The 15,775-nt window shown below is 42.4% G+C and overlaps 1 protein-coding gene across 1 annotated transcript in view; it reads right to left on the reverse strand.

Annotated features, from left to right (window-relative positions):
* slco5a1 (solute carrier organic anion transporter family member 5A1) overlaps positions 1-15,775 on the reverse strand; it is a 131,757-nt gene that overhangs the window by 13,022 nt on the left and 102,960 nt on the right. Inside the window, exons 5-6 of the mRNA XM_078398707.1 lie at positions 3,150-3,348; positions 1,936-2,095 (exon numbers count right to left, since the gene is read on the reverse strand). Of these exons, the coding sequence (XP_078254833.1) occupies positions 1,936-2,095; positions 3,150-3,348 (359 nt within the window). The remainder of the gene's footprint in view (positions 1-1,935; positions 2,096-3,149; positions 3,349-15,775) is intronic.

Below are 15,775 nucleotides of genomic sequence, written 5' to 3' on the forward strand. Positions count from 1 at the left end.
AATTATAAGTTGTAACAGTTTACCACAATTGCTGAAAACCAACAAGTCAACAATGTTGGTGAATGAGCCACTGCTCAGTCTCTACCTTTTTGATTTAAGGATTTAAGAGTCTACATGGACATTAGTCTACAAGGTCTTTGACAAGGTCCCTTCAGGGGTAGACTGGGTCCAGAAGACTAGATCACATGGGATCCACAGTATGTAGACAATTGGATACAACATTGAATTGATGGTAGGGGGGACAGAGTGGTAGTGGAAAGTTGTTTTACAATTTGGAGGTCTGTGATCACTGGTGTCCTGTAGGGATAAGTGTCGGGTCTTCTGTTGCTTGTCACATATATTAAAGATATGGATGATAATATAGGTGGATAGTTGTAAGATTGTGATATTTGTAAGATTGCAGATGTCATTAAAATTGATCGTATAGTGGTCAGTTAAGGAGGTTATTGAAGATTACAAAGTATCTAGCTCAACTGATCAAGAAGGTAAACAAATAGCAGGTGGAAGGCAGAAGAAACCAGGGCTGGACATACACAGAGAACAGCAGAGTCCCGACGAGTGTTGAGGAACCGAGAGACCTAGTAGTTAGTTCCTTTAAACTGGTGGAATAGGTAGACGGGATGCTGGCTTTCATCAGTTGGGGCATTAAATACAGGAGCTGGAATGCCATGTTGCAGCTGTACAAGACGTTGGTGAGGCCGCACTCAGAGTGCAGTTCTGGTCATCGCGCCTTAGGAAGAATGTGATTAAGCTAGAGATGATGCAAAAATGTTCCGAAGAACGTTGAGTTTGAGTTATAAGAGGGTCTGTTTTCCCTGGAGCAAAGGTGGCTGAGGAGTGACTTTAGAAAGGTTTATAAAATTCTGAGAGGCATAGAATAAGTGGACGGTCATGGTCTTTTTCACAGGGCAAGGTTGCAAGGTTTATCACTACAGGGCATAGATTCATGTTGAGAGGAGAACGATTTGAAGAGGACCTGAGGATCAACTTTTTAACCTAGAGGATTATAAAGTCACAAGGTCATAAGGAATAGGAGTAGAATTAGGCCATTCGGCCCATCAAGTCTACTCTGCCATTCAATCATTGCTGGTCTATCTCTCCCTCCTAGCTCCATTCTCCTGCCTTCTCCCCATAACCTCTGATACCAGGGTGGTGAATATATGGAATGAGTTTCCAGAAGTGGTGTTTGGGGTAGGTACAATTACAACATTTAGACAGGTACAGGGATAGGAAAGGTTTTGTATGATAGGGACCAAATGGGAAGGCTTCAGGTAGACACCTTCAGGTTAGGCTGAGGGTCAGTGTCCATGAGGCGTAACAGCACGGAAGGCATGTTTAAGGTGGTTGTGGGTTGGACTGTTGATGGAGGCAGCCATTGGAACCCCTATGGTAACCAGACGAGTGAGCAAACTTGCTGCAGCCACACAGAATGGTGATGGAAAGAGCGAACACTATTGCACTGGGCCAGGCCGACCCCTACTTCATCAATTCAGTGGTGTCGGGAGACCAGGCCTTAAAGTGAGAAAATACAAAATGCATTCTCCTTAGGCCAAGATCAGACTTTTCAAAGACTTGAGACTTGTAAGTTGCAGGATGACACTGGAACATGGTGACACTTTGTGTACTGTCTAGAAGAGGATCGGCTTACAATCGTTTCACTTTTACTTATGTCTGATTGGACTTATTAAGTACAGCATGATTTGACTGGAAAGCAGGCAGAACAAGCTATTCACTGCATCTCCGTACATGTGACAATAATACATTAAACTAAATTATGACAATGACAATAGATATTTGGATACATTAAAAGTTGGGGGTCAATGAACACTCCAGTTAAGTGTCGTCTGCTACAAATTCAGAAGACTTGGCACTCGGGATTTCTGGCAGTCAGCTTTTCATTACTTTGAAGGAAAAGCTATCAAACCTCACACTCACCCTTGTGCTTTCATTGACGAGGACCGAGCAGCCAGCCAAACAAGGACTGAAGTATGTAATCCCATCTGATCCACAGACAGGTTCGTAGTCATGGATTCTGCACCCACAGTTAACATTGCAGTCACCGGTTAGGTTTCTATGCGCCATTGTAAGTGAAGGGCTGAAAAAAACACAGAAAGAGCTGTTTTTGCCTTGGTTCCCCTTCCATACACTCTTTGAACTTGTTCATTTGTCATGTCTTGCAAACACAATCTCAAAAGCAATCAAGAATTATTATTTTTCGATGGTGCTGGGGGGGTTTAGGCAGAAATGACCGTACTCCACATTAATTTATTCGTTGGGTTACTGGGTGCCAGGTAAAATTTGAGAAGACATGGAAAGGATAAAGAAATTTAAAAGATTTTCAATAATGTTCATGGAACAGAAGTTATTTTAAGCAACTTTAATAATGTTCAATGTCCAGGCGGTTGGGTTGTACTGTAGGTTACCCAAGTGAAGTATGATGCATTGTTCATCTAGTTTGTGCTTGGCCTCACCTTGACAGTGAAGGAGGCCAAGGACAGACATTAAAATGGCTGACAAATGGGAGATGCAGATGACGACAATCGAATGCTCGGCAAAATGGTCGCCTTGCCTATATTTGGTCTAACTGAGTAGAGAAGGTCACATTATGAGCACCCACTGCAATAAACAAGATTGAAGGAGGAGTATTATTTGTTTACAGTTTCTTAAATTTATAACTAGATCAATCCACTAATCGGGTCAGATTTTCCTTAAAAGGATTAATGCTTTGTTTCAATGGGGGTTTCAACATTTGCCAAACTAAAGCCACTTTGCAGAATCGCCACCTGCAATAACAATTAAAGAAAACCTTGCACTCTGCATAATATCACAACTTTTCAAAATAAATAGAACAAAATTGTCCAATTACTTTAATCCATAATTATGACTAGAAGTGTGTGACTTGTCAATGGAGTGGAAACTGATTTTGGTAGTTGTGTGAAACAAGCAAGAGTGATCCAAGAACTAATTTTTCACAGTACCCAATTTTGTTTCCACTTTAAACCTGAGTTAAATAAATTTTGGTCCTATATACAAAAGGCTGCCAATTTACTGTCAACATTTGGACCAATTCCACTCTCAAAGGCTATTACAGACAAAACAACATTACAATCATTAAATGGCAAAAAAACATAAAGGGAGATATTTCTTACCCTGTGGTGTATGGTATATTAATGCCCCCAAGGTTAATGCTTTCACATCCAACAATGAAGAGTGTGGAGAAGCACAACAAAGAAACCCCACTGCATATCATAGCAAGCTTAGCTGATTCTCGTGCACCAAGCTTGAGTTTTTTAATAATGTAGCCTCCGAGGATAATGCCAACACCAGCACTGGGAACAATGACCACACCTGGAATTAAATCAGAACACCAATTTACAAATGGTTCACTTTACAGGAAATCACACACTAATTCCAAAGTACTGTATATGAATGAAGCAAGTTTGCATTAACGGTATAGTTTACCTTTCATTTATATTTAAAACCTGTATTTTCAATCTATACTCATCAACCGCCCAACTACATTATCAAAACATTATACAATTCATGCACGAGGTGCGAAAATTCAGTATGATATTGATATTTTCCTCTTTTGTAATTAATCACCATCTTTAATTGTGCCTCGGTGCCTCGGGCGGCACGGTGGCGCAGCGGTAGAGTTGCTGCCTTATAGCGAGTGCAGCGCCGGAGACTCAGGTTCGATCCTGACTACGGGTGCCGTCTGTACGGAGTTTGTACGTTCTCCCCGTGACCTGCGTGGGTTTTCTCCGAGATCTTCGGTTTCCTCCCACACTCCAAAGATGTACAGGTTTGTAGGTTAATTGGCTGGGCAAATGTAAAAATTGTCCCTAGTGGGTGTAGGATAGTGTTAGTGTGCGGGGATCGCTGGGCGGCGTGGACCCGGTGGGCCGAAGGGCCTGTTTCTGCGCTGTATCTCTAAATCTAAAATAAATCTAAATCATTTCATTATTATTCTCCAATTAATTCTGCATATCTCGTTAAATTTTCCATTCACTCACCACATTGTAATTTTTGTTTTATCAGCAGGCAAGCCAAATGAATGTACTTATTAGAAATGGTTACAACGATGTTTCCAAAGCCAATTACAAAGACGTTGAGTAGGAAGGAACTGGAGATGCTGGTTTACATCAAAGATAGACATAAAATGCTGAAGTAACTCAGTGGAACAGGCAGTATCTCTGGATAGAAGAAATGGGTGCCGTTTTGGGTAGTATGAAGAAGGGTCTCGATCTGAAACGTCACCCATTCCTTCTATCCAGAGATGCTGCCTGTTCTGCTGTTACTCCAGCATTTTGTGTCTATAAAGGCGATGAGCTGTTTAGAGCACCTGAACCTGTTCTTCATGTCCACCTGCCCAACACACTGTACTTTTCACCTTCATAGTATTTGCAACAAACCAGAAAGGGTTGGGCAAGATGCGCATAGGCTTCGTTATTGTCTTCATCAATCATGTGATAAATATATAACGTATTTATGTGATAGGATTTTCATTCAGATATTAAATTATAATTTCCTATTGATATTATCGGAAAAGTTGAATAGTATTAACTTATTTCTAAATTTATTGTAAAATACGTGTGACTGAAGAACTGAAATACAGTGCCTTTCTTGTTGACCATTTGAGTCAGTGTGATATCTATTTTGTTTCAAGTTGTATTTATGTAGCACTTAAATCATTGTTAAAATATTTTGAAGTGCCACCCAGATAGGTCTCAGAAGATGATTACTGATAAAGGAAGGGAGCGTTTATGATCTATAACTGCGTAATGGGCATTTGGCCCATTTGTTCCATCTGGGTAATACAATATGGTATCATAGAAACATAGAAAATAGGTGCAGGAAGAGGCCATTTGGCCCTTTGAGCCAGCGTGATCATGGCTGATCATCCACAATCAGTAACCTGTGCCTGCCTTCTCCCCATATCCCTTGATTCCACTAGCCCCTAGAGCTCTATCTAACTCTCTTTTAAATTCATTCAGTGAATTGGCCTCTACTGCCTTCCATGTCAGAGAATTCCACAAATTCACAACTCTCTGGGTGAAAAAGGTCCTTCTCACCTCAGTTTTAAATGGCCTCCCCTTTATTCTTAGACTGTGGCCCCTGGTTCTGGACTCCCCCAACATTGGGAACTTTTTCCTGCATCTATCTTGTCTGGTCCTTTTATAATTTTATACGTCTCTATAAGATCTCCTCTCATCCTTCTAAACTCCAGTGAATACAAGCCCAGTCTTTGCAATCTTTCCTCATAAGACAGTCCCGCCATCCCTGGGATCAACCTCGTGAACTTACGCTGCACTGCCTCAATAACAAGGATGTTCTTCCTCAAATTAAGAGACCAAAACTGCACACAATACTTCGGATGTGATCACAACAGGGCCCTATACAACTGCAGAAGGACCTCTTTGCTCCAACACTCAAATCCTCTTGTTATGAAGGCCCAACATGCCATTTGTTTTCTTCATTGCCTGCTGTACCTGCACGCTTACTTTCAGTGACTGGTGTACAAGGACACCCAAGTCTCGTTGCACTTCCCCTTTACCTAATCTGACACCATTAAGATAATAATCTGCCTCCTTGTTTTTGCCGCCAAAGTGGATAATTTCACATTTATCTACATTATATTGCATATGCCATGCATCTGACCACTGACTCAACCTGTCCAAGTCACCCTGCAACCTCCTAACATCCTCTTCTGCCACCCAGGTTTATGTCATCTGCAAACTTGCTAATATTACTTCTAATTCCATCATCCAAATCATTAATATATATTGTAAATAGTTGCGGCCCCAGCACCGAGCCTTGCGGCACTCCACTCGCCACTGCCTGCCATTCTGAAAAGGACCTGTTTATTCCTACTCTTTGCTTCCTGTCTGCCAAACAATTCTCTATCCATGTCAATACCCTACTCCCAATACCATGTGCTCTAATTTTGCTCACCAGCCTCCCGTGTGGGACCTGATCAAAGGCTTTCTGAAAGTCTAGATACACTACATCCACTGGCTATCCTTCATCCATTTTACTTGTCACATCCTCATCAAATTTCAGAAGATTCATCAAGCAGGATATCCTCAGGAATGTTTCTGTGGAGAAAAGCCAGCAAAAAAAACCAAGATCTCCTGAGAGTTAACATCTCAAATAAATTCAATTTATCTTGATTACAGAAACAAATCCAGATGCCATGTCAAATCATTCTGACCAACAAATTTTCCATAAATGTTATTAGTCTGTCTGTCTGTCAGTCTGAAGAAGTGTCTCGACCCGAAACGTCGCACATTCCTTCTCTCCTGAGATGCTGCCTGACCTGCTGAGTTACTCCAGCATTTTGTGAATAAATCGATTTGTACCAGCATCTGCAGTTATTTTCTTACACTTCCATAAATATTAAATGTAATAGTAGCTGGGATTAACAAGAAAACTGGAAGGAGCAACAGATTGTAAGGGGTCATTTTAAAATGATTTTAAACCTAGGATATATTGTGGTGATAATTCAACTGGAGGTACTGAAGTCCCCAGATGAAGCACGAATCCATCCATTGGTCAATTACCTTCAAATAGGTTGAACAAAATAAATCTCTTTCACGACTTGAGGACAAGCCAAAATGATTTAGAGCCAATTATAATCAAGATGCAATATGGGCAATAAGGTGGTATTCAATAGATGCTTAACAAAGTCCAACAATTAAAAATGATTTTAAAAAAACACCAGAATCTACTCCTCACCCATATTTTACATCCATCTAGCATACAAAATGTGGGTCAGGCAGCATATGTGGAGGGACACCATTTCAGGTTAAGACCCTTCTGCGACCTGAAACGTCACCTTTCCATGCCCTCCACAGATGTTGCCTGACCTGCTCTGTTCCTCCAGCATTTTGTGTTTTGCTCACAATTCCAGCATCTTCAGTCTCTAGTGGCTGATGCTTCTGCCTAATGTTTCATGCAAACCTCAGGATTTTTGACTCTGCAGTATGCCCCAGATTTGGAACTCAAACTTGGACGGACAAATCTTACCATGAATATGGTTGCAGGGATTTATAAAAGTCTAATAGTTCTGTCATGCCCATAACTTCCCGAGGATACGGCCCTCTAAGAACAACAGCATATTTACAGTTACTGCATGGAAATAGGCCGTTCAGCCCACTGAGTCCACACCGACCATTGATCACCCGTTCACACTGGTTCAGTGTTATCTCACTTTCTCATCGACTGCCTACACTCCAGGGACAAGTTACAGCGAACAATTAACCTAGAAGCCCATACGTCTTTGGGAAGTGGGAGAAAACTGGAGCACTCAGAGGAAACCCACGCAGTCGCAAAGAAAATATGCAAACTCCTTACGAAAAGCACCCAAAGTTAGGATAGAGTCTGGTCTCTGGTGGTGTAAGGCAGTGGCTCTACCAGCTGCACCACTGTGCCGCCCATAAACATGTCTGGATGTTATGTTCATCAGCCTTGCATTCCATTGACCAAACCCTATGATATCCCTTTTAGATTAGGGGAGATACTAGCAATATTAAATTGTGCACTGCATACTCTGCACTAGATCTGTAACCACATGTTACTCAAAAGCTATTTTGGTCTCTGGCATGAAACCAATGCTTGTTTGTCCTTCCCTCTTTGGAAGGTCTCAAAAAACTCTATTAATCCAGTGTGCTTGGAGTTTTAGTGGTGCTGAACTAGCAGATTTTCCAGACTAATGGACGTTTCTCAAATTAATACCCCAACACATTTTTTATTTGCTATTTTTTAAACACTTTCATTGGAGCGCGAGAAATAGAACTGGACGAATTTTGAGGCAGTGTGGAAACAGCATCAAGGTGCCCTGATGCATACGGAGGAACCACTGGATTAAGCTGTCTAAGTGTATTAACGAGAACATAAGAATGGTAAAGGGAGCCACAGTAGCACAGTTACTGGGTCCATGTTCCCAACAGAAATAAACATGAACATGGGAACTTAGAGTATTAAAGGAAGCAAGGGAGCATCTGTATAATTTTATTGACTGAAATCTATACCCGTTAGCCGGATAAAGGAACTTATATTGATTTATTGTTTCAGATCAGAATTATCTGGGCAGCACAGTGACGCGGCGGTAGAGTTGCTGCCTTACAGTGTCAAAGACCCAGGTTCGATCCTGACTACGGGTGCTGTCCGTAAGATGTTTGTACGTTCTCCCTGTGAGCGCGTAAGATTTCTCCGGGTGTTCCAGTTTCCTCTCACATTCCTAAGATGTACAGGTTTGTAGGTTAATTGGCTTCTGTAAATTGTCCCTGGTGTGTAGGATGCAAAACTGGGATAACATAGAACTAGTGTATGGGTTTCACAAAATGCTGGAGTAACTCAGCAGGTCAGGCAGCATCTCAGGAGAGAAGGAATGGGTGACGTTTCGGGTCGAGACCCTTCTTCAGACTGATCCTAGTGTATGGGTGATCATTGGTCGGCAGGGACTCAGTGAGCCAAAGGGCCCGTTTCCACACTGCATCTCTAAACTCTAAATTAAACTGAATATAATCAGCATTTTTTGTTATACAGGAGATCAATGTTTTGCATCTCTCCATGTTGGCATGTTTTGTGTCTGACTGCCTCAAAAAAAGACTGCCTTGAAATTTGTTTGCGACATTTTTTTATGATGCACGCTAGTTTTATCCTTTGTGAATACTTTGCCCACATCCTCAAATTTCATCTTGGTCCACCATACCTCTTTGAGGAGCCCACACACAAGAGCAGGGATGTCAAAAGGCTTGCGGTGTTTGTTTTGACATCACTTGCATTTAGGCCGAAGCACATTTAGCTGAGACTGAGGCACCACTGCTTTAGCTGATCTGCTGCTAGTAATTCTACAGTGCCTGTCATCTTACAGGAAGATTCCCATTCAAGGAGTTTCCTTCGTATTTTCACCTACCATCCTCACAAATCATTGCCAATATCTTTCTGGTCCTTGTTCATGTCTTTGACTAGTTCCCACATACTTCACACCTAATCAAATGTAGATACAAGGAACTGCAGATGCTGGTTTACAAAAAAAGACACAAAGTGCTGGAGTAACTCAGGAGGTCAGGAAGCATTTCTGGAGAACATGGATGATTGACATTTCGCCTCAGGCCCATTCTTCACACTGATTGTGGTGGGAGGAGGGTGAGTGGGGGGAAAAAAGCTGGATGGGAGGCCAGGATAATGTTTGGCCAGTTATAGGTGGCTGCAGGTGAGGGTTTTTCCTTTTGATAAGCAGATGGTTGGACAAAGGCCAGAGATGAAAATACAAAAGATGTGAGGTAAGGATAGAAGAGGTGATAAGTGTGCAGCCTGAATGAATATAGTGGAAGGGGAGGGGGGAAGGGAGAAATGGGCATGAGTCCAGGTGGGGCACAGGAAAAGGGAGGGCAGAAAGGAAGGAAAGGTTGTTTGACGTTTAGTTACCTAAAATTGAAGAATTCATGTTCATACCGTAATGTTCTAAGCTACCCTAGTGGTTGTCCCCGTAAGAGTACAAAGGTAAGACCTCTGCTGAGGACTGACCACTCTGCATCCGGAAGTAAGAGGTCAGGATTGCTGTCACTCTGCCTTCCCTCGCTGCTCCCAACTCACCATGTTGTTAGGTCTCTGATCCTCTGAGGTATTTATTCACAAAATGCTGGGGTAACTCAGCAGGTCAGGCAGCATCTCAGGAGAGAAGGAATGGGTGACGTTTCGGGTCGAGACCCTTCTTCAGTCTGAAGAAGGATCTCGACCCAAAACGTCACCCATTCCTTCTCTCCTGAGATGCTGCCTGACCTGCTGAGTTACTCCAGCATTTTGTGAATAAATACCTTCGATTTGTACCAGCATCTGCAGTTATTTTCTTATACTACTTGTCTGATCCTCTGAGCACTGATGTCCCAGGCAAAGGCCCACCCATCCCCATCAATGATGCTCCCAATGTTCTGATCCCAAACCTGAACCTCTCTCTCCCCCTGTCCTCAACAAACCATGTCCAACCTGATTTTCACATGTATGGCCTTGCCCTGACATGATGCAGCACACCTTCCTGACACAGCTGCCATGCAACCCCAATCTAATGAGCCTTTTCTCTTAATCTCTAATGCAGAAGGAAGCTTCTTCCCCCACAACTGCAGATGGAAACTGCTTTCCCCATAATTATTTTTAGAGAGTTTAGTTTAGAGATACAGCGTGGAAACAGGCCATTCGGCCCACCAATCCCCGTACACTAGCACTTTCCTGCACACTTCCTATTCTTACCGAAGCCGATTAACCTGCAGACCTGTATGTCTTTGGGATGTGGGAGGAAACCAGAACTCCCAGAGAAAACCCATGCGGTCACGGGGAGAACGTGCAAGCTCTTTACAGACAGCACCCGTAGTCAGGATCAAACCCGTGTCTCTCGTGTAAGGCAGCAACTTTATCAGTACGCCACCGTGCAGTTTAGTCTTACATTCCAAAATATTCCCCATAAATTGAATAACAAAAAGATGAATTAGAGGCACTTGTGGGGTTGGTCCAATTTACTGGCTGAGTTGTAAGTAAGTAACCAGTATGCAAAAGTTACTCAAGTCACTTCATTAACTTTGTACATCACAGTGGTTTCAGAGATAATCAACTGAAAATTCCCACTCAGAAGGTCAGAAAATTTGTTTGAGGATCTCCTGCACTACACTGCCAATTTTGAGGGTTAAGCATCTGCTCGGTAATTTCCTGCAGAGTCACTTCCTTCACCAAACTCTGGATATGATCAACAAATTCCTGTTGCATCCAACCATTTTGTGTCTATCAGTGCATGCATCTTTTAGGCTCTTGTCAATGAATGGACAGAACTGGCGGTTGGCACTGAGCTGAGGGTACACTTGGTTTCAAGTATACCCGTAGTCTCACCACATGTTGGTATTGCGAACATCAGCAGATGTACTGCATCAAGCAAAAGGTTTGTATCATAAATGTGCATATTTTTATAACTACATATGCACATAAATTCAAGAGTGGGAGGTACGTCACGGTATTGATTATTCATCAATGCACCCCAATATTCTTAAAAAGTGTGCTTTCTCGGTTGAATTTTCTGGTCCCACTTTCTGTGTCCTGTTTCCCTTAGCAATAACTGCCCCAGCAACTGTTATTACTGCGAAGCTCTGCCATGTGTTTATATTGGGTAACATGAAATGGAAATGGTTCTCTTTGACACCATGCCCAACCTACCACGAGGTAAGGTGCAGAGGCAGAAAATGAAATTTGCACTTGCCAAATTCCACTAGGGAACACCATGGCCAACAACATTTTCATTAAACATTCTTTCTGGATCGTGTATTTAAAATGGTTCTATATGTTCTGTTGTGGCGGTGCCCGGGGATTAGGCTACTCCCTGGGTCATCCCCCTTGGCACGGAGTGGACAGGGCTGGGGAGGGGTCTGGAGCTACGGGGTTTGCCTGAAGGGGCTAGAGTGAACTCGTGCGGGAAACTGAAGGGAGTGAATGTTCTGATAGACAATAGACAATAGACAATAGGTGCAGGAGTAGGCCATTCAGCCCTTCGAGCCAGCACCACCATTCAATGCGATCATGGCTGATCACTCTCAATCAGTACCCCGTTCCTGCCTTCTCCCCATACCCCCTCACTCCGCTATCCTTAAGAGCTCTATCCAGCTCTCTCTTGAAAGCATCCAACGAACTGGCCTCCACTGCCTTCTGAGGCAGAGAATTCCACACCTTCACCACTCACTGACTGAAAAAGTAGTTCCTCATCTCCGTTCTAAATGGCCTACCCCTTATTCTTAAACTGTGGCCCCTTGTTCTGGACTCCCCCAACATTGGGAACATGTTTCCTGCCTCTAATGTGTCCAATCCCCTAATTATCTTATATGTTTCAATAAGATCCCCCCTCATCCTTAATGATGCTTCATTAAAATTACTGTTAATCCTTACCTGGCGTCTTGCCTGATTCCTGCTGCGTCCAGACCCACTACACTGTACAGATTTTAAAATAATAGGGTGGTCTTGAGGAATGCTGTATTAAAATGCTGCTTTTTGGCCGGGGGTGTTTATCTTTATGCTAACAAATCAACAACGATATATAATACTTTAAAACCTGGCTGGAGCACCAAAAGCCACTTCAGAGGAGACTAATTGAACAAGCATTGATACTAGAAACCGAAGCAGTAATAATTTGGAGGTGAGTGAGCAGAAGACTCAAAGAAGTTGAGGAATAGATTTTAAAGCCCACAGATTAGTGAAGATGAATGACAATGGTGGGCCAAAGCTAGTGGTGGTTGCAGAACTGGCTAGTGTTAGAGTATTACAGCATTCTTGGAGAGTCCTAGGCTGTACAAACCAGTGATCGCGAAAGGCAATTGTCGTTTCAAAAGATAAGAGCATTAAAATCAGCCACAATAGACTGAAGACTAAAATTGGATCAATTGGAACTGTCAAGGATGAGCAGGACTCAGTGGATGTTTCAAATAAGAAGCAGAGTTTCAATGAGCTGAAATTTAAGAATAAGTAGAATGGTTGAGACTAGACATGAACGAGGAAGGAGGAAATTTAAATCAAGGTCAAATGAGATGTTTGGATGATAACCAGTCTGTTTCTACCTAAAATATGTACACTGAGACAGGAGTAAATATTATGGAGGGAAAATTAGAAGCATTTAGTGATGGAGAAAACAGAGAGTAGAAAGCCCAGATCAAGGTCAAATGGGATATTTAGATTATAACATCTCTGGTTCAACAATGATTAGTAAAGAGAAAGAAGCTTTGACAAATCTATTAAATGCATTGCTAAAAATAACAAAAGTGGCTGGTATTCTGGACATCACCAGAACTATCCTCACAAGCTAGGCACTCTATAAATACAAGAACAAGTAAACCTAACAACAGCTTGCACAAAACTGATGAGCAAATCATATGCTACACAAGCTGCAATGTTGCAACACCTGCCAAAAGTGTAGGAAATATATTGAACATCATTTTGTTGATGCACTGATGATATCAAAATAGTTAATAATGAGTACGAAGGAACTGCAGATGTTGGTTTAAACTGAAGTTATACATAAAAAGCCGGAGTAACTCAGCCGGTCAGACAGCATCTCTGGAGAAAAGGAATAGGTGACATTTCGGGTCGAGACCCTTCTTCAGACTGAGAGTCAGGGTAAAGAGAAATGAGAGATGTAGATGGTAATATAGTGAGATATAGAGCAAATATAACATATAACATATAACAACTACAGCATGGAAACAGGCCTGTCCGGCCCTACCAGTCCACGCCGACCATTCTCCCTGACCTAGTCTCATCTACCTGCACTCAGACCATAACCCTCTAATCCCCTCTTATCCATATACCTATCCAATTTACTCTTAAATAATAAAATCGAGCCAGCCTCCACCACTTCCACCGGAAGCCCATTCCATACAGCCACAACCCTCTGAGTAAAGAAGTTCCCCCTCATGTTACCCCTAAACCTTTGTCCCTCAATTCTGAAGCTATGTCCCCTTGTTGGAATCTTCCCCACTCTCAAAGGGAAAAGCCTACCCACGTCAACTCTGTCCGTCCCTCTCAAAATTTTTAAAACCTCTATCAAGTCCCCCCTCAACCTTCTACGCTCCAAAGAATAAAGACCCAACCTGTTCAACCTCTCTCTGTAGCCTAAGTGCTGAAACCCAGGCAACATTCTAGTAAATCTCCTCTGTACCCTCTCCATTTTGTCGACATCCTTCCTATAATTTGGCGACCAGAACTGCACACCATACTCCAGATTCGGCCTCACCAATGCCTTGTACAATTTCAACATTACATCCCAACTTCTATACTCGATGCTCTGATTTATAAAGGCAAGCATACCAAACGCCTTCTTCACCACCCTATCCACATGAGATTCCACCTTCAGGGAACAATGCACAGTTATTCCCAGATCCCTCTGTTCCACTGCATTCCTCAATTCCCTACCATTTACCCTGTACGTCCTATTTTGATTTGTCCTACCAAAATGCAGCACCTCACACTTATCAGCATTAAACTCCATCTGCCATCTGAATGAATAATATGCAAAAAAGTAACGATGATAAAGGAAACAGGCCATTGTTAGCTGTGAGCTAGATGAAAACGAGTTTCAGACAATAAAACTCAACAAGATGACTTTGAGGCTAGTATGACTTGGGTGGGGGAGGGATGGTGAGAGGGGGGATACAAGGGTTATGAGAAGTTAGACAAATTAAAATTCACACCTCTCTGTTGTAAGTTGCCTAAACGAAATAAGAGATGCTGTTCCTCCAATTTGCATTTGGCCTCACACTGACAATGGAGGAGGCCCAGGACAGAAAGGTCAGTGTGGGAATGGGAAGGGGAATTAAAATGTTTGGCAACCGGGAGATCAGGCAGGTCCAGGTGGACTGAGCAAAGGTTTTCAGCGAAATGATCACGCAGTCTACATTTGGTCTCTCCGATGTACAAGAGTTCACACCTTGTGAAGGTAGACGCATACTTCTGTGAGACCAAACATCGTGATATCTCTCTATATAACAGTCCATATCTCTCGTTTCCCTTTTCCCCAGACTCTCAGTCTGAAGAAAGATCTCGACCCGAAACTTCATCTATTCCTTTTCCGTTCCTCTTCTCCAGAGATGCTGTCTGACCCGATGAGTTTCTACAGCTTTTTGTGTCTATCTTTAGTTAATAATGAATACAGTTTATACCATCATCTGTTATGATTTAACCTGTTTAACATCAACTAAAATGATCATTAACTGTGATAATTCTGAAAACTTTGTTTCTTTAAATGAATAAGGGGATTGGGTATTGTCACAAGATTTCAGTGATAATGAAATTTATATTTGATAAGCACAACACAACAGATGCTGAAAATCTGAAATAAAAACAGAAAACGATAGAAGCACTGAATAGGTCAGGCAACATGCGTGGAAAACAAAAGGTCAATAGCCTTTTATCAGAATTTGAAATGTTAGAAATCACACATTTTGTTTCAGCGAAATGGAAGATGGAAGAGGCCGAGAGAACAAATATAACGTTTGTCATAGCGTGGAGACCAGGAGAGACTGAATGACACAAATGGCATTGGTGCTGCCCATATATTTGCATCCCCTCTTGTGACCAACAATCTCTGATCACCGTCTCTCAACCAGCACGAGCATTTTGTGTCAATTAGTCTCGATAAGTTTCTAGTCACAGAGGTATCCCTCTATTGCTGCTCGACTCGCTGCGTTCCTCCAGCAGATTGTTTGTTGTTCCAGGATTCCAGTATCTGAAGTCTCTCGTGTTTCCCTTTGTGCTCTCCACCCTTTCCCTTCTCTGCAACTTAAAACACATTTGATTTCTAACATCTCCTAGTTCTGGCTGAAAGTCATTGACCTGGAATGTTAGCGTGCAGCGTAGGTTTACTAGGTGGAATGGCGGGACTGTCATATGTTGAAAGACTGGAGCCACTAGGTTTGTATACACTGGAATTTAGACGGATGAGAGGGGATCTTATCGAAACGTATAAAATTATTAAGGGGTTGGACACGTTAGAGGCAGGAAACATGTTCCCAATGTTGGGGGAGTCCAGAACCAGGGGCCACAGTTTAAGAATAAGGGGTAGGCCATTTAGAACAGAGATGAGGAAAAACTTTTTTAGTCAGAGAGTTGTGAATCTGTGGAATTCTCTGCCTCAGAGGGCAGTGGAGGCCAATTCTCTAAATACATTCAAGAGAGAGCTAGATAGAGCTCTTAAGGATAGCGGAGTCAGGGGGTATGGGGAGAAGGCAGGAACGGGGTACTGATT

The sequence above is a fragment of the Rhinoraja longicauda genome, chromosome 4 (assembly GCF_053455715.1).
Source record: "Rhinoraja longicauda isolate Sanriku21f chromosome 4, sRhiLon1.1, whole genome shotgun sequence".
In the NCBI taxonomy this organism is placed as follows: Eukaryota; Metazoa; Chordata; class Chondrichthyes; order Rajiformes; family Arhynchobatidae; genus Rhinoraja; species Rhinoraja longicauda.